The sequence below is a fragment of the Phyllostomus hastatus genome, unplaced genomic scaffold (assembly GCF_019186645.2).
Source record: "Phyllostomus hastatus isolate PE091 unplaced genomic scaffold, TTU_PhHast_1.1 phas_scaffold_1674, whole genome shotgun sequence".
Classification (NCBI taxonomy): Eukaryota; Metazoa; Chordata; class Mammalia; order Chiroptera; family Phyllostomidae; genus Phyllostomus; species Phyllostomus hastatus.
The window spans coordinates 17,532,840-17,560,009 of NW_025334011.1; the positions used below are offsets into that span (position 1 = coordinate 17,532,840).

Below are 27,170 nucleotides of genomic sequence, written 5' to 3' on the forward strand. Positions count from 1 at the left end.
GAGTTAACTCCAAAAAATTTAAATGTAACTGCTTTATGACCCAGCAATCCCATTCTGGGAATATATCTGAGGAATCCCGAAACAGTAATTCAAAAGAATATATGCACCTCTGTGTTCATTGCAGCATTATTTAACAATAGCCATGTCCATCAGTAGTTGAACATATAAAGCACCTATGGTATATTTATCCAATGGAATACTTTCAGCTGTAAAAAGGAAGACAGTTTCACCCTTTGCTACAGCATGAATGGACCTGGAGAACATTATGTTAAGTGAAATTAGCCAGTCAGAGAAAGAGAACTACTGATGCTTTCACTCATATGCAGAATCTAATGAACAAACTGAACTAACAAACAAAATACAGACAGACTCATAAATAGAGAGAGCAGTCTGACAGCTCAGGGGTGGGCGTTGGTGGTAGAAAGATTAAGCAAAAAAGAAAAAGTATTCATGGACATGGACAACAGTGTGACGAATACAGGGGAAGAGAGTTGGGCAGAGGTGCAAAAGGGTTTAGGGAGGATCAGTGGTAAAATTGGAAAAATTACAATAAAAAATGTATTACTACAAATTTAAAATAAAATTTTAAGTGATAAAAAAATGATTTAATCCTGAAATTTCATGACATTTCCAGTTTCAATCTCAAACAGTCTTAATGTCAATGGAAAAAAGTTCTCTAGATCTTTTCAAGTTTTATGCTTCAAGAGTACAGTTTTTGGCTTCTTGTTGAATATGTTCTTTTAACAAGTACACAGGTATCTTTTAGGGAGACAATACAGTGGATGGTGGCACTTTTCATACTTGCCAAAATATATTTTAACATTTTTAAAATTTGTTTTTTGACTCATTGGTTGCTTACAAGTGTACTGTTTAATTTCCACATATTTGTGAATTTTTCTGATTTCTTTCTGTCATTGATTTCTAATTTTATCCCCTTGTGGTTGGAGAACTTACTTTGTATGATTCAAATCTTTTAAAATTTATTGATACTCAGATTGTGGTCTATATCTGGTCTGTCGTAGAGAATGTTTCAAGTGTATTCTGCTGTTGGATGGAATGTTATAGATATTTGCTATCTATCTATTAGGTAGTGTCTATTGGATATCTATTAGATATCTATTAGGTAGCTTCAGTTGGTTTATATTGTTGTCAAGTCTTCTGTTTTCTGTCTAATATTCTGTCTAATTTCTTTAGTCATTATTGAAAGTGGGATGTTCAAATTTCCAACTATTGCTGTACAAATACTCTATTTCTCCCTTTTAATTCATTTAAGTCTTTGCTTTATTTAGGTGTAGGTTGTTAGGTACATATAACTCATATTTTTATAACTATTATATCATCTATATTTAAACAAATATTTATTTTTAGAGAGAGGGGAAGGGAGGGACAGAGAAATGGAGAAAAACATGGATGTAAGAGAGAAACATTGATCAGTTGCCTCTCACACATGCCCCTACCAGAGATGGAACCCACACTCTAAGAACGTGCCCTGACAGGGAATCATACTGATGAGCTTTTGGTTTATGGGATGATGCCCAACCGAGTTGCACTGTTCGGGGCTGTTACATCTTTTTGATGGATTGACCTTTTTGTCATTATACAATGTCTGTGTCTCTTAACAATTATCTGAAGCCCATTAAGCTTTTTGCATTGTTACTATAGCCATTCCACTCTCTTTTGGTTACTGTTTGCATTTAATATTTTTTTCTATCCACTCACTTTCAACATTTTTTTGTTCTAAAATGTATCTCTTGTAGAAACTATGTTGTTGAATTGTGTTTGTACCTAATCCATTCCAGTACTCTCTGACTTTTAATTGGAGAGCTTAATCCAATGACATTTAAAATAATCATGGATATGGATAGACTTACTTTTGGCACTTGCTCTTTTCCATATGTTTTATATCTTCTGTGTTCCTCAATTCCTTCTTTACTTATTTCTTTTGTCTCAGGTCTCATTTTCTAGAGTATCATTTTATTATTTTTTTTATTTCTCTTACTATAATAGATTTTTTAAAGTGTTTGCCATGGGGATCACAATTAACATCTTAAGTTACAGCAATCTAATTTAAATTAATACCAGTTTAGTTTCAATAATAAATATTGCATTTTCTACATAGCTGTTTCCCTTCCTTATGTAACTAATGTGACACATTACATCTTTATACATCTGTGCCTGTGGACATAGATTTGTTATTATTTTACTTATGACACAGATTTATAATTATTGCTCTAGTATTTATTTAGTGATCTTTACTAGTGTTCTTTATTTTTCATGCGGATTTGAGTCACTTTTTAGTATTTTTTCCTTTTATCCTGAAGGGATTCCCTGGAGCATTTCTTGTAGAACAAGGGTACTAACAGTGTATTGTCAATTTTTAATTGAAATATCTTGATTTCTTTATATTTTTGAGAGACAGTTTTGTTGGATATAGAATTCTTGATTAATACATATTTTTTAGCACTGTATGTATGTCATTTTAGTACCTTCTAGTTTCCTTGGTTTTTATGAGAAATTAGCTGATAGTATTATTGAAGATCACTTACACATTATGAGTTGTTTCTCACTGCTTTCAGGATTCTCTCACGGAAAGATTCCCTTCAGGAATCCCCTTTTCAGGGTTCTCATTCCCTGCTTGAGCACAGCCTAAGGAACAGCCAGTAGTGAGAATTTAGGGTCTTCTCAGAAGGTTCTAAATACTCTTTCTGCATATATACGCCACCTTGGGTATGCACGTGATCTAGTGGTTTCCGAGGAATATGTGGAGCTTTTCAAAGCCCGTATTTCCAAAGCATCTTACTCCAATCTTTTTTCCAGGCTTCTTGTTGTGTCTGTTGTATGCTCCAATAGCTATCTCTTGCCTGTTTGGCACCAGCTTACAAATTTACCTTTGAATGTTTTTGACTGATGTCCTGGTTAGTTGCCTCTGCCTTGGAAGAGTTCTGTGTTTGGTAAAGTAAGGGTAGGCCCTTACACAATTTGTCAGGGAGCCAATGACAGACCAAACAAAGAAAAAAACAACAGTTTTGTTTTTTAAGAACAAGGTCTGCTTTGATCCTCCAGCACTAGGAACCCACACCAAGAATTCAGATTGTCATCTTCAAGACCTACCTGATAATGAGCTACCTTTTTCTTGATTGAGTGCCTGCCTGATTGCTGTAATACTTGGACTTGTTTGTGCAGTTCAGATAAAGTTAATTTGGACAGTTTTTACCAGATTATTTATTGTTTGTTTTCAGGGCAAGTTCCTTGGAGTTCCCTACTCTTCCATTTTTGCTAATGTCCCATTGCATTGTTACAATTTTGACAAACACACTGCTGTCATAGATTTTTTTTTAAAGAATGAATGACCATATGTCTCCTCTTTATAGAAGTTATCCAAGTATTAAGACAATTCATGTCTTCTTGTCAAAGAACCTTATCCAGTTTAGAAGGAAAATAATTCTGGCAATTAAACTCAGTAGATATCCTGATATCTACAGTATTAAAGATGGCTAGTCCACCTGTAATCCTTTCAAAATTATTTCTCTGCAAGCCAGAGAGATAAAAGATCTAATCTATTGAGTATAGGAGATATATGTTCTAACAGCCAGGTTTCTAGTAGAAATATGGTGTAAAATGTGTTAGAAAACCTAACATACATCAGGGTCTTTGTTTATTATTTATGGCTTTTTAAAGTATTTTTTATTGATTATGCTATTACAGTTTTCCCAATTTTCCCTCTTTTATCCCCCTTCCACCCTGTTCCCCAACCCTGCAGCATTCCCCCCCTTAGTTCATGTCTATAGGATGTACATATAAGTTCTTTGAGTCCTTTGTTTCCTGTACCATTTTTTATCTCTCCTCATCTATTTTATGCCTACTAATTATGCTTCTTCCTCCCTGTACCTTTTCCCCCCTATTCCTCCCATCCCCCCTCCACTGAACTCCCTCTGTGTGATGTCCATTTCTCTGATTCTGTCCTGTTCTGGTTGTTTGCTTAGTTTTTGTTTTCATTGTTCTTCTTTTAGGTTCACTTGTTGATAGTTGTGAGTGTGTTGTCATTTTATTGTTCCTATTTTTGATCTTCTTTTTCTTAGATAAGCCCCTTTAATGTTTCGTATAATAAGGATTTGGTGATGATGAACTCCTTTAACTTGACCTTATCTGGGAAGCACTTTATCTGCCCTTCCATTCTAAATGAAAGCTTTGCTGGATAGAGCAATCTTGGATGTAGGTCCTTGCCTTTCATGACTTCAAATACTTCTTTCCAGCCTCTTCTTGCCTGTAAGGTTTATTTTGAGAAATCAGCTGATAGCCTTATGGGAATTCCTTTGTAGGTAACTGTCTCCTTATCTCTTGCTGCTTTTAGGATTTTCTCTTTGTCTTTAATCTTGGGTAACTTCATGATGATGTGCCTTAGTGTGTTCCTCTTTGGGTCCAACTTCTTTGGGACTCTCTGGGCTTCCTGGAAATCTGTTTCCTTCACCAGATTGGGGAAGTTTTCCTTCGTTATTTGTTCAAACAAGTTTTCAATTTCTTGCTGCTGTTCTTCTCCTTCTGGCACCCCTATAATTTGGATATTGGAATGTTTCAGATTGTCCCAGAGAATCCTCAGCCTCTCTTCATTTTTTTTTTGGATTCTTGTTTCTTCATTCTGATGCAGTTGGATGTTTATTTCTTCCTTTTGTTCCAAATCATTGCTTTTAATCCTGGTTTTCTTCTTGTCACTGTTGATTCCCTGAATATTTTGCCTTATTTCATTTTGGATATTTTTTATTTTTTGACCAAGCTCAAGTCAGTTCTGTGAGCATTTTGATTACCAGGGCTTTAAATTCTCCATCAGATTGGTTGGCAATCTCCTCATCACTTAGTTCTCTTACTGAGGTTTTGTTCTCTGTTCTTTCATTTGGGCCATATTTCTTTGTCTTGGAGCAGCTGATTGGTTGTTGGGGTCTTTACTTTTAAAAATACCATTGACCATATTCACACTGTAGTTGTGTGGAGGTTTTCCATATAGTTTATCAGATCAATAAGAATGTAGCCATTGTTTTCATTGCCTTTCCAAAGCTGTAGCCCCTTGTGAAATGGCTAGCCCAAATCTACTAATTGAGTCTAAAGAGCCAACATAGAGAGCTCTGAATATGATGCAGTATTTTCTGGGTTTGAATTCTGTTTTCATGTATTTACCGGCAGTATGAACTTAAGCAAATTACTTAACCTCTTTTTGCTTCACTTACCTCACCAGTGAAATGGGCCTGATAAAAACTATACTTATGCATAGCTTTGTTAAAAGAATAAAATAAGTTAATATTCATTAAGTAATTAACTAAAATTTAATACATGTATAAGGCAGTTTAAGTTGCAACTTGTCTAGAGCATGTTTTTATAGGGAAATCTTTGAAGTTTTCAGTTCTATCCATGCAGAGTGGAGTTTATTGATGAAATCACCTTACTGAGCAAATTCTTAAGAGGAAAATAGTCAGGCAAGACTGGTCTGTATTTCCTTAGGACAAAACTATATCTACAACTGGGTGCAAAACAGATCATTACACATTTATGGGAACAGCCTTCTAATGTGTAATAATCTGGGCAACTAAAAGGATGGGCCAAGATAGTGGAAGATAAAGCTAAAAGGATTGGAAAAGACAGATGATGAAGGCACTTGGGAGTTATTGCAGAATTTGAAATAGGAGAGCCATCTGGTTACATAGAGTACATACTGTGGAAAAAAAATTGGAGGATTGGGGTCATCATAGCAAGACTGAAATAAAGGAAATGCCTTTCGAGACTATTAGTCATTTTTATTTTTAAGTAAGTCATAGATGCTCCATAATGAACATGTACTGATTTTGTAACTCAAGAAAATACATAAGCTCCTACTTTGTAAGAAATCTACTTTTGGAATTTCTCTATGATACAGTCACAAGTTTTAATAAAATCTAAAGTTGAAGTCTTAAATTCATTTGACATGACCTCTTTGCTCAACAAAATTTTCATCACAGATTTTCAGTAAATAATTATCATTTTCTACTACCTGTTGTCTATTATTTAGGTATAAGAAATACATCGATTCCATTTAACAAATTAGAATGAAAATATAACCATATTACCCACAGAACTTACTTTGTTAATTTTATAGCTCCTCACCTCTCCACAAGTCACAAAAAATTTCACACCTAAGTTAAAACTGTTAAGTTGATTGATAGCCTGTAGCAATAAGCTCCAGAACAGTAATGAAAATAATCGTTTATACAGTAAAGCTTAACAGACTAATTATATATAGTCTTATTTTGCCTCTTGTCATCTTTATTTCTTTAACACTTATTTAGTCCCAGGTATAGAGATTTTTGTTTGTTTTGGTGTTTTAGTCATTTTAACTTTTTAGTAGTTTTTTTAGAAATTAATTGGACAAATATTCAGCTATAAAATAATATAAAATTTAATAAGCAACTTTATTATCATTTGTCCCACTATGGACATGTTAGTTATTGGAATAAATTTTAAACTTAGTGGAGATAGTTTTAAAGCTAACTTGACAGTGCGTTCTTTACTATTGTATTTCATTATTATTTGTTGTTGTCTTTTGTAATGGCCATGTAAGATGATGTTCTCTGCATCTACCAGTACACAGAGGATTACTTAAGATCTAACTTCAATATCCACTTAATCCAAAGTACTCTTACTGAACTATCAATGACCTTTTAAATATATTTAAACTATAATAGTAATACATACATAGTGGGCAAATTTATTTCTGCAAACCAGACTTTGGAAACTGGACACCTTTAAAGACAATCTTTAAAGTACTGAAAAAAAAAAGTGTTAAGTACAATATACACAGCTACTTTTAATTATAATTATTTTGGATAAGTTCAGATTTAACTACCTTCATATAGACATACTTATGACATGTGAAATTGACATTCCATAGGTTGTTGTCTGGTGGTAAATTTAATGTAATTAACAATGAAGAAACCACATATGGTAAGCCTGGAATTCAGAAACTGGCCTTAACATTCTCAAATAAAGACATTTAAGGCACACAGATGTATTAATTTTTAATTTGTTTCTTTTTGATCTCCTAATTACTGAAAAAGATTTATTGGTTAATTTTAGGAAGGCAAGTGTTTGAAAAGTTTTGCCAAATACTGTCTTCTCTAAATGACTGTATGGTAATGAAAAGTTAAGAGAAGAGCCAAATTAGACTGAGTAATTGTTCAGTCATGTGGGGCAGACCAGTTGCATAGCCTGGTTGTTAGACTGATTGCTCAAATTACATTGCCTGGGGTCCTGCACTTGGTTGGCTGTCATCTCAGATCTTAACAAGGTTCTGGGAATTTCTTCTTCTGACAAAGTTTGCTTTGTGTTTTTCACCTCCCCCCCACCACCTCCAGGATGCTTCATCTGCAGACATTAGAAAAGCATATCGTAAGCTTTCATTAACTTTGCATCCAGACAAGAATAAAGATGAAAATGCAGAAACTCAGTTTAGACAAGTAAGTGAAATATGTTGTTGTGTTTTGTGACAAATTTATAAAGGTTTATGGTAGAAATAGTAACTTATATGTAAAATAATTCCATTTGAAAATGAGGATGTAGTTTAGAAATATAATGTATATATGTTATTCAGTTTTTTACAAAATATGTTTTTACTAACATTTTTTATGTTAGAATCTCTAAATTCTTGGAGAGTCATAATTGTCATAACTTTTTGTCCAAATTAGCACTTTTGCTTTTTAAAAGCGCATTTTAAGATGATTATTTTTGTATCTTCCACAAAGATTTACTTTGGTATAAGCATTGTTAACCTTGTAAGGTGTTACTAAAGACAGAAAATATTACTTATAATTAAGGTTTTATCAATGTGTTGTATTTATGAACACTTTTTTCTGCATGTACATTATAGCATATTCACCTTCCTATGTAATTTCTTACAGTTCAGAGTATTTTTATTTTAAAGTAATGCTTCTATTTTAGTTGGTGGCCATTTATGAAGTTTTAAAGGATGATGAACGAAGGCAGAGGTGAGTATTTATTTCTACTTTTGAATTAAGATGTTATAGTTTGATGTCTCAGTTTATATAGGGAAAAATCATCATATTAAACAGTTTATTATAAGTTTTTTATTTTTGTTCCTTTCAAGAAATGCAATGTTTTTAAAATGTATCTTTAGAGCAGAGTTAATTTATATTGAAAGTTCACTAGGTTGATTCAATACTTAGAGACTTTAGGATCATGAGTCAGAATGTTAGTAAGTCATGACTTCATTAAATAAGATTTTTAACAAGTGTCTAAGCCTTGGGAAATACAAATACCACTTGATTTCAAACATGTCAGTTCATTTTTGATATATCAGTAATAGCTCCTATCTGTGTGTAGTGGTCCTTTTTCTTTCCTGTTCCTTAAATGTTTTGTAATTAGGCTGTTGGTGATATTCAAATTATTACCATCTCTTGATGTTTCCTCACAAAATAATAAACCCAATTTGTGAGTGAGAGAAAAGACTTATATGAGTGTGTAGAAGATAGGAGTGAAAGAAAAATATTTGCCTCTTTCTCCTGTTTGTTTTGCCTCTTTCCCTTCCCTTCCCTTCCCTTCCCTTCCCTTCCCTTCCCTTCCCTTCCCTTCCCTTCCCTTTCCCTTCCCTTTCCCTTCCCCTTCCCTTTCCCTTCCCTTTCCCTTCCCTTTCCCTTCCCTTTCCCTTCCCTTTCCCTTCCCTTTCCCTTCCCTTTCCCTTCCCTTTCCCTTCCCTTTCCCTTCCCTTTCCCTTCCCTTTCCCTTCCCTTTCCCTTCCCTTTCCCTTCCCTTTCCCTTCCCTTCCCTTCCCTTCCCTTCCTCTGCTCTAGTGATTCTGCTTTTAGGGTTAGTTAGTGGAGGCAGCCCTTCACTTGGAGACTTCTCCGTGCCCTCTTCAGAAGAGTAGTAATATATTTATACAACAGTTTATAGTACCAGTGACTTAAGAGGAGACAGCAGAGAGGCCCCTTTTTTCTACTTCAGACTGTGTGGAATGTAGACAATATCGTGATGGGTTTCAAAGCTTTTTCAATCAGGCTTACAGTAAAAAATACATTTTATATCATGCCTCAGGACAAACAGACAGACACATGAAACAAATTTCACAAAATACTTTTGAGTGAAACACTGATATTTTCTATTCTAGGCTAGGCTAGACTAAGTCATTTTTCTTTGTGTAAAACAATGCTAGTGTGGTCAACTAAATCGATTTCATGAGCCACCAGTGGGCCACAATCCACAGTTTGAATTTTGCTCTACAGTAAAATAGTACCTTTAAAGAAAAAAGTATATTTGAGATTTTAGGCTAAGGCCAGCTAGTATTCTTAAAGACAACTCCCTCCCTCCCAAGTTATTCTATGTGACATTTTGAATCTTTCTTCAAATATATTATGTGGAATTATTCTATATCCTAAAATGTTAGCTACCACTCTTGGTTCTCATCCTCTTTAATTTGAATACCTCAGTTTGGCAGATTGCAAAGCAAGGACTCAAGATATGCTCTTGAAGTGTTCTTTGCTTTATAACAAGGGCTGGCATTGGTCCAGATACCGTAGCCAACATTCCTCTGGTTTGAGATAATCCATAGTGTTGAAAGAGTCCTAGAAGTATGTTGAAAGAAGTGTTGCTCACTCTGTGCATATTTTCTAGTTGGTTTCTCTCACTGAACCCCAAGTTTTGTTTCACACATCAAGAGTGTGTCTGTACAAATAGCTTTATTTAGTCTTCCTACATCTTTGGCATTAGATTTTGTCTTCTTGCTTGCAGTTTTCTTAAAAGTTAGTAAACTTTCTTTCAGTTACTCAAATTATTTATCAATTTTCAGAACAAATCACTTCTTATTTATAAATTAATGTAGACCTATCTAACATTTTCTTCTTAGGGTTAGTTCCCTTTGCATTTATTTTAGAGTATGTTAGTAGGAAAAAAGTGGATCTGACAGTTACACGAACAGCTATAGTGTTTATACCCCTTTAGGGACAAGTAACTCTTTGGTAGCTGGTTTTCCCTGAGGCAAAAGTCTTAACTAATCAAGCTAAGAATCTCTCCTCTAAAGCTTGTGCCCAGGGCAGGTGACCTATGAGTATTTAAACATATAGAAGAAATCACCTCTACAGACAATTACCTAATGTTTATAATTCCTTTAGAGGGAAGAAAAATGAACATAGTCAGTTTTTATCTTTTACAAGATTGTCTTACACTGGTATTTAAAAAAATGCTCTTTGGTATCACATTTATTATAAATATTCTTTAAATAAATGTTTTTAAATTTGTGACCTTCCAGGAATTTGCAATCTGGAAAATTGTCGTAGACATGTTTTCCTTTTCATTTCCCTTACAAATAATTGTGTTTTCACTAAAATCAGGTGCATTCTTTAAATTTTGGTAGAAAAGGGGTAACAATGAAATAAATAACTGGATAACATTTTTACTTTTTTAAGAAAGAGACAAATTTTATTTTATTTTTAAAATAGCCTTATTTAGATAGAATTTGCTTACTATAAAAGTCACATGTCTTAAGTGCATAATTCAGTGAATTTTAGTGAATTTACAGAGTTGTGCAAACAACCACAATCCAGTTTTAAAACACCTCATCACCCCCAAACACTTCCTCAAGCTTATTTGCAAGCAGTCCACACTCTGACCCCAGCCCTAGGCAATCACTTAATCTTTTTGTATCTATAAATTTATTTTTTCTGGACATTTCACATTAATGAGATCATGTAATATATGGTCTTTTGCAGCTGGCTTCTTTCTGTTACCATAATGTTTTTGAAGTACATCCATATTGTAGCATATACCAATAGTTCATTCTTTTTTTACTACTGAATAGTATTCCACCCACCACTTTTCTTTATCTATTCACCAACTGGTAGACATTTCGTTTGTTTCCACTTTCTGGCTATAATGAACAATGTTGCCATGAACATTCAAACACAAGTCTTTGTGTGAACAGATGGTTTTCAGTTCTCTTGGGTAGATTCCTAGGAGTGCAATTGTGAGTAAACTTTGAAGCCTTTTTTCCTCCCAAAGGCAAAGACTACAGTGTGAAAATAACATTTTCCTGATTAGTGTAAGGAAACCTAACATTGCAACCCTTTAAATTTTTTAGTTAACTTGCTTATTTGGGGGAATAGCAGCTCAGCTATGTTCTGACATAAATTTCTATACAAGTGCCTTTAACATTAGCTGAAATAAAGAAAGTACTAAGTAGACCCAATCATTTATTACACATACATACTGGAATGTGTATATTAGCATATTTACTTTTGTTTACAGTCCATTTACAGTCCATTATATACTTCTAACCAGTTTTCTTTTGCTAGTGTAGTTGTGCAATTTCAGTTTTTTTGTCTACTTTATGGTACTAATTTTGTAAAGGTTAAATGTATGTTTTCAGTTTATGAAATGTAATTATGTTTTATTTACAAATCCAATGATGAAAATAATAGTTATCTCAGACTTAATCTGCCAAACTTTTACAAATCTATTACCTAGTATTGTATATTTGATTACAGTAGTATTTGAATAAAAATAAACATTAACCTGAGAATAAGAAATTTTAGTACTTTACTCAACTAGGGGATAAAAGATACTTACTATATACAATATATAAGGAGCCATGTACCACAGTTTTTGGCATATATATTTTTTATAAAGGAGAGTAAGATGAATTAAATTAGAATTGTTTCATGTTTATGATCTTTGTGCAATTGATTTTTACTCTAAAGTTCAAAATTTGACCTCAGTGTATATTGCTCTATTGTTTTAAGCTAATAGTTTAAACTTTGTGTGATAGAAAATTCACCCTTTAGACAATGTTAGAATTATTTACATATTTGTTTTCATGATATATGTATTTTCTATTACAGTGTCATAGACTATTTTATATTTCAAAATATGCTGTTTTAAATTTACAATATTTTTTTCTACTGGTAATTTAAGTATTTTTAGATTTATTTGCTTTCCAATGTTTATATTAGGCTAAAAATATATGATGAATTGCAGATTGTAGAATGGAACTCACTAATGATTATGTAACCATTATTTTAGGTCCATCATGTATATTTTAAGAAAATCAGACAAAGTAAACATATATTAGGCCATATGTTGGATGTGTGGAATTGGTCAATTATTTTAATTTTCAAGATAATGACTTTATCACATGTTACATGTGATTTTTTGCATTAATGATACTTTCATCATAGAGATTTACTTTTGTGTTTTCTTAGAACACATTAATACACATGTACATTCTTAACCTGGTCTTAACAAAATGTTAACAGCAGTTTGTATGAGTTCAGTTACTGAACATTTAAGTGTTATGTGTTAAATATAGAAAAACATACCATAGTGATATTTTAAATGTTATATGTCGTCAACACAGCATTTTTTCTTAAATAACTTACGAATATAGTGTCTGTATATTTTTACAATATCTTTATTTTTTCAGTGTTTCGGAAAAGTAGTGATTTATCTTTTAACAGCACATATTCTAAAAAGTGAACTATAATAGACTCTATCTTCCCCTAAAATGGCCAGTTGTGTGAGCCATAATGTTCATTGATAGTAAAATCAATAGAGCATTGATTCTAAGCTTAATCCCTGGAGACTGTTGTTTAGAGTGGCAGACATAGCCTGATAAATATCTAGTTCTGGTTCGTGTGTTCAGTGCATGAAGTTTTGCTGTCTTGAACTGGGCTGTACACTGAATACAATTTATTGTGGGTAGAAAATAGTAGCTGTTAAGAGACACATAGTATTTCAACAATTGTGATAAAATATTCTATGTAAGATTCATAACTATGAGTCTAACTGTGTTTTCTTTCAATACAGATCAAAGTTAATACTTAGTAAATGCTCTTAGGTAATAGTTGCTGCTTTCTTACTTATTCTTTATTAATAGTCACACTTTTTACATGAAGTTATTTCATGAGAGAGGTTAGCTGAAAATGATTTTTTATAGTCATCTTTTGTTCCTTTCAACAAATCTGAAGTAGAATGTAGATTTTGAGTAAATTCAAGACTTAACATTCATTGAACTTCATTCAAATGTTGTAATCTTGTGTTATATCCCTTGAAACCTTTTTGCCAATGTGTTTCTAATTTAAAATAAGTCCATTTTTACAAAGATTGATTTAAATATAAATTTTTGAGGAAAGGAATAATATCTTTTGATAAAATCATCGTTATGTTTTCATATTCATGTTCAAGAAATGCTACAATATTGAAAAAGAATAAACATAGAAATTTTTATGATCCAACCACTATACAACCATATTTTAATTTGCAGACTCTTGTACACTATACTATTGGCCTTCTAAGAGTTTCGTACTAATTAATGTCCTTTGCTCTGAACATTAGCTATTCTGACATACCACTATGGTTAATAATATAAGTTGATCTAAAAGTCAGGATTTTTAGATTTGCTAATAATTTTTTTAAAAATTTCAAACCAGTATTTCCTACTGAAAAAATAATTTGTCTGTAATAAATCCTCTGCTTTTATTTTTTTAGCATATCTCCAAGGTATCAATTTAATAACTATCAAAGTAGCTACTGCAGTTGTTGCATTTAAATTGATTTACATGTCAAGACTGGCAGTTTAGCAGCTGCGCTATTATTCTTAGATCGGTCAATTTACTTGAGAAAAACCTACTACTGAGTTCTGCTGACCTGCCTGACAATATAGGCCCTATTTCTATTCCTGTAATTAGGCCTGCGACTAACTCAGAATATTTTTAATTAAAATATTTTGGTCACTGTGTTGCACCAAATTAGACCTTTCAGTGAAGATTTAATTCTGGAATAGTGTGATTAGAATATTTAATGAGTTGCGTTCAACTAAGATTAACAGGTTGTGTATGTTGAACATACAGTGTATGTTTGTGACCATTTTGAGTTTTACAATTATAAATGTTACTCCTGATTTTTAACCTTAAAAATCAATATTTGCCTCAATAACTATCTGACAGGTAAATTTAAATTCAATTAAAGTTTTACTCTAAAGAAAGCTGATTTAAAATGCATTACTAGAGCTTTTATTTTTGTTCTTCCAGCAACACCAAAAATGAGTAAATTGTTTAAATGTTTACAAATAAACAGTTTTATTGAGAAATCTGATATAAGCGTAGGTTGCTTTCACATCTGTTTCTAATTTGGTAATTTTTAAAGTTCTCTAAAGAAATGTGAGCAATACAAAATTAAAAGATACTCATTTTATAGGCTTTTACATCATTAAGAAGCTTTGATAAAATAAGATGTGTAACCATTTCCACTCTGAACCATGCTACAGAGGTGGAAATAAAAACATTGACAAGAAAATTTATCCTGAATTTGATTCAATTAATGTATAACTCACAGTAGTAAATAGAGCTCTTATCTTGATTTTCCTTCCATTGAGAGCCTTTTGTTGCTGACTTCTGTGAGGGGTCTTTGCAGCAGACTGTGTTAGAGGTAGACTGTATGGCTCCTTTAGTTTAGATGTCATTCCAGAAGTCACATCATTGGGGTGCTATAAAGCACAAAAGCTGGCATCCGCAGTAAGATAAGTACTGTGTACTCTTTCTGTGTGTGACTGGACTATCCTTACAGTGTTTTCAATTTATAGGCCATTGTAATGCTAATAATTTACAAAAGTGTTATCTATTTGGAGAAATTCTTTTTCCTCTTTTTAAATACGGATACAAGTAAGTTTTTTATTTTTATTTCAAACTTTTCATGAAAAACTGTTGTATTTGCTACTGTAGGTATGATGATATTCTAATCAATGGACTTCCAGATTGGCGACAGCCGGTATTCTACTACAGGCGGGTGAGAAAAATGAGCAATGCTGAGCTGGCATTACTGTTGTTCATTATTCTCACGGTGGGTCATTATGCTGTGGTGTGGTCAATCTACCTGGAAAAACAACTGGTAAGTGTTGGTAATAAATCAAATGATATAGCCTCCTTAATTTAAATAGAATTTCAAACATTTATTTTTCAACTGATGAAAATTTCAATGCTTCTACAAATACTGCTCATTATAATAGATTTGTGCTCAGTATTTAGTGTTTGATATGTTTCTAAGTCAGGAAGAACCTAAGACATAAGAAGAAAATATCCCTTTTAAAAACGTGGCATTGAGTATGTTATACAATTTTGTGAAGACTCCAATATCTAACCGAAAATTAGAAGGTAGAGCCTAGAGCCATGTTTTATTCATTATCACTTTCCAAATGGAAGTATTTTTATGTAAAAATTATTTTAGAAATTTTTGTGTTACAGGCTCTTATATAAATAAATTTTTTTACTTTAAAAGTTTTAAACTAAGACTCGAAATGAGTATAATCTTACGGTATCAGAGATCAGTTGGTTAAAAAATCATTATATTTTTCTTTAATAAGCTATGACATAGTTTATTCTACTATGGATATTTATTTGTAGGCTAAAGATAATCAAACATATTTGTCAGTATTCATGAATTAGCATCTGTTTACTCATTCTTTTTGAAGTGACATTATTAAAGTTGGATGAATGAGAGAAAGTAAGTGGAATGCTTTCTCTTCATAGAAAACTTGGATTGCTATGGAGATAGACATGACTGACAGTGCTAAACTTCATGTGTGTTTAAGGACCGGATACCATGGCAACAGTTATTGTTAAAGATTGATGATTTTACTTAATCATGTTGGACCCTACATACATTTGCATAAATGTTCCTCTATAATATTTACCCTTCACAGTAGATTCTTAAAAAACACTTCAAGACTACATGTTAATGATAACCTATAACCATAATTCTTTCCACATTAAGGATGAACTGCTTAGTAGAAAAAAGAGAGAAAAGAAGAAAAAGACAGGCGGCAAGAGTGTGGATTTATCAAAACTTGGTGCTTCAGAAAAAAATGAAAGGTGGGAGCATATACAAATATTTCATAATTTGAAACTTTTAAAATCTTTCTTTAATGTGATTCAATTTCATATTCATTTCAGGTATGCTAACATTTACATCTGCAGTAATAGAGATAAAAGACTAATAATGTGCCATATTAGTTTGTGAGACAAATCCTGAAATTAAGCAAAAGTTCTACAAGTTTTTTCCCTTGTGTAGTGTTAATATGTATTTAAGTAATTATTTTTGTAGTATACCCCCAATTCTTATAGTTTAAAATTTTTATGCTGAACTTTAGAAACAAAGTATATACTAGATGAGTCTATCATTTCGTGTTTAGCTCAGGAGTGACTGACAATATGTACAGCGGCAGTGATATGCAGTACACTCAGAAAGATACCACAATTTCTTCTATTGATTCATAGAAAGAAATAAAGGGTTTAAATAGTTCACACAGCAGGACAGGAACTGGATCAATGTGAGATGGAGATCAGAGACTGTTCTGCCTGTCTTCTGTTCTGATGACATTGGTGAGTAATGCTTCAGTGAACTGCAAATGACATTAATTTTTATGTATTGGTTTGTTTATCCTATGGTCTTCATATTTGCTTGTCAGCACTTGGGAATGCTGTGATAATGTTTAGTCTTTTATAGGCTGAAGTAATCATAAGATTTGAGAATTCATTTTGCAGAACTGATGAAAAGTTTAGGTTGGAAAGAGATCTTTTGTTTCTTTATAACTTGATTAGGAGTCTCCCAAAATCTTAGCCGTCTCTTACTTGCTATACATATTGCATTTGTTGTAACTATTGTATTTGTATTTCATGATAGAATAAGTCAGAATAAATGATAACCATCATAAATATATCATTAAAAAATTGTTGTTGAAAGAGCCATTCAAAACAGAAATCATGATCTTTTAAAAAATATTTTGTCTTCCAACTGTCTCTCGAAATTTTGCCTCTTTGCTTTTGTTTTCCCTTTAGATTACTGATGAAACCACAATGGCATGATTTGCTTCCATGCAAACTGGGGATTTGGTTTTGCCTTACACTAAAAGCGCTACCTCATCTAATCCAGGTAAAATGTACCTCTTTCATATATTTTAGATGCTTTCACTTTCATTATTCATGAAATAATTCATGCCCATGTCTGCTCTCTGAATGCTGATGTACAGTGGAAGCTTTATAATACTGATTGAACTGAATAGTGTTTTTGTAAGTGTAAACCTAATTTAGAATAGCCCTGAAATAATTTACGTATCTAGTCCTATAATTCTTACATTGCTTTTAGGACACCTTAGAATTCCAAGACACTAAAAGAAGTGGGGAAAAATACTGTCTTTAGAATAGATATAAAAGCAATAAAAACTTAATCAGCTGTTATCATTTAAGGCATATTAAGTAAAAAAAGAATGGGCTCAAATAGCTTGTCACCCATTATTTTAATTGTATTTAAATATATAGTGTAAAAAGCTTTATATGGGCATTTAATTATGCAAAAATATAGTTTTCTATTTTATTTGTAATTTAAGTGAAGTGAGGGTGTTCTGTCTTACATTGGTAATCAAAGTTTCTATACTAGTCTTGATCAAACAATAGAATGTAGGTACATGTTATATTTCTATTGCAATTTCTATTTTTTTTATAGTTAGCATACCAAAGCATATTTTATTAAATTATTGCTTTGCTAATTTTAATTATTGCATCTGGTTAGAAAATTCCCAATACATAAACATAATATTTGAAAGTATAGATAATAACTTTGATGTATACATTTTGAGGTTCTTTGAAGTTGTAATTTTGGGACAAAATGTTACATTTCAGAAAATAAATGTTTAGATAAAGCTAGAGAGGCAGAAAATTTTTACCCAGCTCTACCCACATTATTTTTTCATATATCAGAGCTCTTTTTCCTAATTGTTTAAGACAAGGAATGACTCCAACTTCCACATTTTATTCTCTTTTATTCTTTCATAACAAAAATTTTGTATTTGAGTGAAAATGAACTAAAGATCAAAAATGTTTTTTTCTAGCCTTTGAAAAATTATTTACCAGTCTTCCATCAAAATAATCTATCTTAATATTTATTGCTTATAGAATCATATATTTTTGTTATAGTTTAGAGAAAATTGAAGTGTTTTGGTAATTTAAAAGGTTTTGTTTTTAAGTTGTTTAGCATGTTATATTGCTTATTTTAATAAAAATCCACAATTCTTATGGTATATATGTAATAGTGAATAAAAGAGAGGGAAAATGTAATTGTCTTAAGTTTTTTATGAGAAGATGTAACAAAAATATTTTAGGACATATATATATATTTTTTTTTGAGTGCTTATTTTTTGCCAGCTTTACAGTCTGTGTAAAGGAAAACCAAAGTGTAGATGAATTTAAATATATAGTCAAATGACACTATAAATAGAATGTCACATAAAATGTTAAACTGAAACACTTTTAATTTCATTTGAAACAAAGTTTATTTGGTAAAATTAACGTATTTCCTTGTTAGCATTAAGGGTGATTTGCTAAAATAGAACCAATGTTTATTAAGATGGCTTAGATTTACAAGTTATTATTTTCAATTATTTGCCTATAGTAGCTAGACCTAACAGATTGTTTTGCCTCATTGTAAATTTGTAGAAAACTTACAAAAATAAAAAATTTTACAAAAAATGCTTTAATCTCTTTAGAAACTCTGCTTTCTTAAACTGTTATAGCAGTTTGACTTTCATAGTTTTCATTTGGTGGAACCTGTTGCCTTTCAGTTTTGAGATGCAGATGATTGATTTTCAAAACCTTTGGAACTAATTTTTAAATTTTGGTCTAATTATTTCCTGATAAAATACATTTCAAGAAAAAACGAGACAGTTTTTCTTTTCTTCAGGCAACTAACTACTTTGAGGACATAAGATCAATTTTTCTCATGGGTACTAACAACATAATGTAATATAGAAGACTGATACAACTTGTAGTCATAATCATGAAAATATTTTAGATTGAGAAACATTGCTTATGTTTTCATAAATACCGGCAAAGCAATATTGAATAGTTGCTGCTAGGGTTAGGTTTTTGTCTGCTCTTTTTTCAGTCCACTGTGACCTTTGCATTAATTTATCATGTATAAAATTATATAATGTGAATACTTGTTCCTCACCTGTACATTGAAATTTTTATATGACACTTCTCTGAGATCTTCAGAGATACTTATGAAATTTAAAAGAAGCCCCTTTACCTGAAGTAGTCTGGATTGCTAATTGGTACCTGGTCACAAAAGAGCCCTACTAGAGCCCTAAATATAAACAATGTTACACACAATCCTAAACATTACAAGCATATGCTTTATATTCATCACTCCTGTGATATGGGGCCATTATTTTATTTTTAAGCAGGAGTCTTTCTTTATGTAAGACTTTCTTTATGTAAGAAAGACTCCTTTCTTGGTTGCTTTAGGGACAAATTTTCACTTGACTTCTTTAAAGAAAAGTTAAACTAGACACCTAATGAAGCAATGTAGTTGTATAATCCTTAGAGATTTTTTAGTTCCCCTAATCTTTCATAATTGACTGATAGCTAGTTAACAGCATTTTAAGCGACTCTTTTATTGAGCTTTCCAAAGCATCTACATGGTTTTCATAGAAACAATTCTCATTGTTTACTCACTTTTCATTTTTTTATGTAATATTTAGTTGAATTAGTATAATTACAATAACAAGTACTACTGACCCAAACAACTTTAAGAGCTAACACAACTGGCTTTCCTGGTTGTGTGCACCCCTTGAATTTAATTTTATTAAAACTGAGCTTTGTGTAAGTATATATATAGCTTTGGATAAGAAGAGTCCAAGCTAAAAGTAGACATTTAGAGACTTCCAGCAAATGGCCTTCACGCTAGCAGAATCTCTGCCCAAATTTTATCCTTGTCATATCAACAGCTCTTCACCTTCAACTTTTTTCCTCTTATTCTTTCTTTATTCATTCTTTGTTACACTTCACATACACATATGGTTATCCAGTAGGATTTGGAAAAGTGACAGTTCTGGCTCACCTTATGCTCCTAAATTCACTATTTTAGCATCTAAGATTCCTAAGAACACTCATTGCCTGAGTAGTTTACCTAAAGTATTTTCTATGCACTTCTCAATAAAATTACAAATGAGAATTGTTATGTCAATATTTGATATGTAAAGCTTCTTCTGGTTATATGTTTAGGAAAACAGTTTAGCCAATTCAATAAAAATGTATTAAACATCAGAACAAGACGCTGTAAGGGTCTATATATGGGGATGATTGTCTTCTAGGACTTTAGAGTCAAATAGAGGTTATAGTACATGAATTAAAATAGTAATACAGTATGGTATATAGGCTTCACATATGTAGTATAAGTAATGACTTCTGTAAATGTTCAGACAAAGAAGATTGTCTCTATTTAGGATGGCAAAGGAAAACTAAAAAGAGCCGCCAAATTAATTGAGTCATGAAAGATAGTAAGACCCTTGACAATGAACCTGCCCACTTTGTGTATTAGGTGGTATACAAAAATAATTTCATAGATATAGTAATTCCCATACAATCATACTGTGTTAAGGCTGCAAGAAGCCTAAGGAAGACATTGTACAATTCCTCTAAAAAAACACACACAAAAGATATCACACAGCCAGTTATTATCATCTAACTAAGACTACATCCTAACTTAGCATCTAACTTAGCATTAGCATTATCATCTAACTTAGACTACTAAGACTACATCTAACTCAGTCTTCAGACTCTGTGTATAGCCATTTAGGAATTTATGCTCTAATAGCTAAAACTGATACGACAAATCTATACAGAACAGTTAGACATCATGAAGTTTATTGGTAAGACAGCAAAGTGTTTCCATCACACACATTCATCAAAGATGGGTACATATTGTAGGGAGTAGAAGAGTTAGAATACATAGTGGGCAGAATTTTACTCAAAGTGGTTCCGTGATCAGGCTGAGTAGAGGTAAAAGTATATCTTTGATAGTTGCCTGCTTTTTGAGAAGTTTCTTTTTACCTCCAACACAGGGGTTTTGTTCCTTTGCTCTGAAAAGGATACTGGAAGAATAATAAGAAATGGTAGATTAGAAGAATGAGGCTAAAGAACTGAAAGTTATTATACTTCATATATGTTAAATATTTGATAATGTTAATATCAAACACCTCCCAGATTGGAAAACTTCCAAGGAAAAGATATATAGATGATATTATATTTAGCAAAATGTATGCCCCATATCATTCATATGCAGAAAAGTAGAAGTCAAATTAGAAACCAAAGAAAAAATGTGGAGAGTGTTCACAAACTGAGGAATCTATGGAAGGTTAGTGTGTGCACAGAGGTGGTGCGAGGACATTACAGAGGACTGAAATGTGTGACTATGCAGAGGAGTAGAGAAACCTGAAGAAATGAAATGTGTTCAGATAGCTAAGAAAGCAAATGGAATGATTAACAGAAGACATAGAGTATGAATTAGAATATAATAAGGAACTTAGACTATATAAAGAGAGACCTTATGTGCTTTGGACCTAGAATTTAATTTCAACATTAAAAAGATAGCTCTAGTGGCACTTTCTTATCTTACCAGTCTGTTTCTGTTTTCATGGTAGTTTTGAAGGGAGTACACATTCTATTGGAATCTGATTAAATCAGTCTTTTGTGTTGGCTGTATTCAGCCTGTAACCCCAAGAAATTTTTCTAATTTCTAAACTGCCCTTGGATATTTTAAAATTGATCATATATGTTCTGAAACATATTCATAGCCATGAAAGTAGCAAGCAATTTAGGAACCATAACCAATGCTATATGCATATTTTCAATTTAACTCTTAAAACCTAGTTTATTTTTCATTGTCTATTTGAGTTGGAGTCTCACATATTTGAGCCCATAATAATTTAGATTGTTAATACCATTAGTTTCTCATACAAAATCAGTAAGTGCCAAATGTTCCAGGTGATTTGGCAATCTAAATCATTGTTTGTTCAGTTCTGTACATTTTCTAACATGAAACAGGTCTTAAGTATTCAGAATTTATTTACTTTGTAGTTTGTTTCTCTGGGAATTCACCGTTCATGTTTCTCTCTACCTGTGCTTTTTTGTTTCTCAGCAACATAATTGATAAAATATAAATGTCCTTTAGGTGTGCTTTACCTAAAGTTGTAAATTTTTTCCATTGTTGAATCCCAGTCTCATCTTTTTTCACTACCAAGCTAATCTTACACGAACACAGTTAAAATAAAAATTATTGCAGAAAATTTCCAGCATGTGTAGCCTCACCCCCATCAGGATTTATAGGTTGCCTAGGAGCTGTGTCTGAGAAAGTAGAGGAATCTTCTCTATAGTGCCATGGCTTTTACCTTAAAAAATAAAGTAAAAGTTGCCTAAGAGCAAAGGGAATACTATATTTAAGAAGCATCCTCCCTCTCCAGAAGTTTCTTCCATAGAAACAAATGTGGACAAGCCTGGGGGTCACCCTCTGTACAGTACAGTCAGGGCCTTTCCTTTCCAGCGCCTTTGCTTCTGCTTCCTGAGACCCTGTCAGAAACCAAATAAACAAAACATTCACAGCTAATTAGCAGGGGAAAGGGCTTCTAAAAGGCTAGTAGGCATTTGTAGCAAGCTGAGTTGCCTGCCCTACTCAGAGTTAAACACGTATTTTCCATGGGATGAGGATGCTTAATTCTAGTACTCTAAAAAAATTTTTTTTAACTTTGCAACTGAACATATGCTATGTAGGAAATATGTGAACAAATGATAAAGGATGGAAAAGCCCTTAAGCTTTATAAGGCTGAAACTCTACTGCTGCAGAAAGACAAAGGGATACAGGAAAACTGAAAAGACTTCGCAACATTAAGGCAAAGATTTCATTCTTTCTACCCTCTGCAGTGAGGGTACAAGAAGCAATTACTCAGAGTCCCAAGGACAGAACATAAACTAGAGTTTTATAGATTATTGCTAAATATAAAAGAGGTAAACACACAAAATGTTAGGTAGCAAGTACTTAGGACTCAGATTGGTGAGGCAATTTGCTCAAAGTGAAATAACTAGTTAATGATAGAAAGAAACATAAAGCACATGAAAATAAGTATTAAAAGAATAAAAGCCATGTAAGAATACATTTCCCAATAGCAAAATAACTAGTTGAGTAACTAGGTTTTATAGTGAGTGAATAAGCTGTCCAATCTTAAACTGCCTATCAGAAGTTGTAAAAGAATTCTTACATTGGATTGGGCTGAAGAGAAGACTAATACAGTCTTTTCTGTCTCTTAGGCCAAATGAAAAAAGTAGGTTTAAGGCCTTGCATTTCCTTAAATTTTAGTGTCCCAGGAAGAGGAAGGCGTAACTTCTGGTTTTCTGTTTTTTTGTTTCTTTGTTTATTTCTTGTAAATTTAGTGTTGTTATAGTTCTGTACAGAAATTTGGATTCTTAGTCAAAATACAGAATTTTAAAGTTTTCCTGTATTCTCACTATAATTTTATTATACATTAGATGTAATTTTGAGATTATTGTATAAGTCAGGGGGAGAACACAATTTGATATAGAGCAAATGACTTTTATGGGCAAATTTTCAGAAATGTACTTGATATTTTCCTGTGTTGAAGGTTATATGTAAAAGCCAAACAAAAGAGATTTGCGCTATCAAACAGTCAGAAAGAAAAAAGAAAAGAAATGGAGCATCCTCCATCGCTTTTGCAGCTACTTCTCAGAGCTCTTTCATGCCTCTCATTGCCGTTAGGGCAAGCAGTGGTATTTTCCTTCTCCTACCATTCTAGATCAATCCCCTTCCTTGCATTTGCCTTGCATTGTTTAATATTTTGAAGTTTACAGGGAGAAGTAAAAGCAGTTCAAAACATGACAAACAATGCCAGCTCAGTACGTTATTTTATCACTTAAATAATGAATTATGTCAGTAATGTTAAAAGTTTATGATATGGATATCCTCCATCTCACAGCTCACTAACCTTGGAAATACTGCATCTTCAAGGCTTAAATTGTCATCATTATGAAGCCTTTCCTGATCTGGCTAACTGAAAACTTCCACTGCATATTCTCTGTACTAACTTCATAACTATTTGTTTTATAATCAGGATAGACTGAGAAGACTATGGCAAGGGAGAGATCATCTTGAAATTCCAGTGGCTTAAAATATTTGTCTAGTTTATGCCATTAATCTATCACTAATTGGTAGGAAAGATGACATTCTGTTCTCACTAGCCATTCAGGGACTCAAAACAGTGATGTCTCCATCGTCTTCTAGCTGTACCCCTCTGGAACATGTGGCCTCTTTGCTCACTATGGCACGAGTAGAGAGCTGAAGGATTGCACAAGTTTTTCAATGCTTCGATTTGAAATGACACATGATATTTCCATCCACAGCCCATCCAGAACTAGTCCCATGACCCCACCTAATCTCAAGAGGACAAGAAATGTGGGGAAACAGATAGAATGTTGGTGAGCACCACTCTCTCTTCCAATAATTCATTCAACAAATATTTATTGAGTGCTTACTATGTGCCAGGTACTCTTCTAGGCCCTGGGGGGAAAATTTTTTTAATCTTAAAGCCAAAAATTCTTGTTCTCATGTAGTGTATATTCCATATTTTGGTTAATATTCACAGTTACTTTTACATATGCTTTAAGGACAACTGCTTGTCATATCATATAATCTCATACATCCTAAGTACCATACATACAATAGTGGTTCAATAAATAAGAAAAAATAAATATAGCTGTTTAATATCTTCTTGTATAGGAACCCATACTCTATAATTACATACAAAGAACACCCAAAACATAATAAGTTCTTTAAGTTACCTATAGTTCTTATAAAATCAGTTTCCTTGTCTAGGCTACCCTTCAAAAATTTTGTTAAGTGTTAAAATTTAATAAAAAAATTTTTCTCAGTGTCCCAGGTTCGATTCCCAGCCAGGGTACATTCCTGGGTTGCAGGCCAGAACCCCCAGCAACCACACATTGATATCTCTCTCCCTCTCTCTCTCTCTCTCTCCCCCTCCCTCCCTCCCTCCCTCCCTCCCTCCTTTCCCTCTCTAAAAAAAATAAATAAATAAAATAAAAAATTATTTAAAACAATTTTTTTTTCTCATGTTTCATCCATAATGATTATAAGCTCCTTGAGGACAGGAACTCTTCTGTTTGGAGCAATGTAAACTCATAGTTTTAATACAGTATTAAGGAGATAAAACTAGGTAGTCCAGAGCCCTGATATATTAAAATAAGCATTAATTCATTAAATATTTATTAAGTCTTCTGTTATTTGTCAAGCAGTGTCTACAAAGATGGACAAGAAGTTTATATTCACAAGAAATCGACAGGGTGGGTCAAACGTAGGTTTATAGTTGTGAGTACACAAAACACAGTTTATTCCCTTGTTACTGTTTATTAATTATTGTAAATTTTTTATGAACAACTGTGAACCTACTTTTGTTCCACCCTGTACAATTTCCTGTGTAAGTAAACTAGGTACTGTGCTGTATTCTGGTCTCAGAATGGTACTTTCTGTTTGTTACCTCTACTTAACAGTTGTATTCATGTGAATTAGCTCCTCCTGAAGAATGGGAGGGAAAAAAATTGAAAACAACTTCTCCTATTCAACCCATTTTGATTACATGAATCCCCCCTAGAATATAACTTAAAGAATAGCTACCTGGTCTCCTCTTGAATATTACTTCCTAAGTCAATCTATTTCATTTTCAGGTAATTTTAATTACCAGAAAGTTCTCTCTTTTTTTTAAAGATTTTATTTATTTATTTTTAGAGAGGGAAGGGAGGGAGATAGAGAGAGAGAGAAAAACATCAATGTGCAGTTGCTGGGGGTCATGGCCTGCAACCCAGGCATGTACCCTAACTGGGAATCGAACCTGCGACACTTTGGTTCGCAGCCCGTGCTCAATCCACTGAGCTACGCCAGCCAGGGCCCGGAAAGTTCTTTATATTTATCCAAAATCAAAGTGTTCGTCTCTGGAACCATATGTAGTAATTTATTCTTTTCTGTAAGGACCCTAAAGATATGCTATGATAGTAATCAGATTACCTCTAATCTTCTCATCTCTATTCCCTTTTAAATAGAGTGTCAAACTGCCTCACCATTTGATCACTTTCTTTTTAAAGTCTTCCAGTTTGTCAGTGTATCTTAAAGTGTGGTATGGCAAACTGTACACAAAGATAGTTGGGACAATGTAGAGTTTGTTGAGTACGGTAGAGTTATTTGAGATCATAGGTTTATTAAAGGAGCAATGCTTCCTGGAATGGACATATTATAATTACAATTTGAAAAACAAATAAGATATGAAGGAAAGAAAAAGCATGAGGAACACTTAAGTAAATGCTTACAAATGGAATAAAAGGAAGATGGAATTCTTTGTCTACAACAACAGTGAGTGACACTAGGGAATGTATTAAAACACCTGGAATTAGATGGAATAGGTGTAGGTGATTGGGTATATTACAATCCTCAGATAAGTGTTGTTTTGAACCTAAAGAATATTTCAAAGAGGAATTTTAGTGGAATTTTGTGTTGGATATAGCAGGAAGAAGAAACATTAGCAAAGAAATGTTCAAATTTGGTAGGACCACTAGAAAGAGATTTCTATTACGCAGGAAAAGGTTTTGTGCATTGAGGTAAAGAGGGTGCAGGTGAAGGGAAGTTATAAAAGCAAGAAGGTACAGGATTTGGCAAGAAGAATTTTGATGTAGTATGAAGCAGAATTTTGATGTATCTTGTGGTGGAGGGTAAGATTCTGGACAAAATGATGAAGTAATAATAATAGTTAACACCTTTAAGGCTTAACTGTATGCAAGATCTATTCAAGGTATTTCCTATATGTTAACACATTTAACCATTACAAAAACTTTACGAGTTAATTACTTTTAATATACCAATTTATTGGATGAGAAAATTCACCCACAGAGAAATGAGTTAATTTGCTGAGTGTCACACAGCTAGTAAGATGACAAAGCTCAGATATTTTTTTATATGTTGCAGTGACATTGGTTAATAAAATTATCTAAGTTTCAAGTGTACAATTCTGTAATAAATTATCTGTCTATTGTGTGTTTACCTCCCAAAGTCAAGTTTCCTTCCAATGCCATTTAGCCCCCTTTACCTCTTGTCCTCCTTTCCCTCTAGGATAGCTATACTGTTGTCTGCCTCTATGAGGTGTTTTTTTTTCTCTTTTTGCTTAATCTCCTCACCATTTTCACCTAGAATCCTCCACCCCTTGTCTGACAGCTGACAGTCAGTTTTCTTAGTTTATTTTGTTC

The 27,170-nt window shown here is 32.7% G+C and overlaps 1 protein-coding gene across 1 annotated transcript in view; it reads left to right on the forward strand.

Annotated features, from left to right (window-relative positions):
- DNAJC1 (DnaJ heat shock protein family (Hsp40) member C1) overlaps positions 1-27,170 on the forward strand; it is a 221,766-nt gene that overhangs the window by 77,011 nt on the left and 117,585 nt on the right. Inside the window, exons 2-6 of the mRNA XM_045858177.1 lie at positions 7,377-7,478; positions 7,960-8,006; positions 14,748-14,913; positions 15,796-15,893; positions 16,860-16,953. Coding sequence (XP_045714133.1) covers positions 7,377-7,478; positions 7,960-8,006; positions 14,748-14,913; positions 15,796-15,893; positions 16,860-16,953 — 507 coding nt within the window. The remainder of the gene's footprint in view (positions 1-7,376; positions 7,479-7,959; positions 8,007-14,747; positions 14,914-15,795; positions 15,894-16,859; positions 16,954-27,170) is intronic.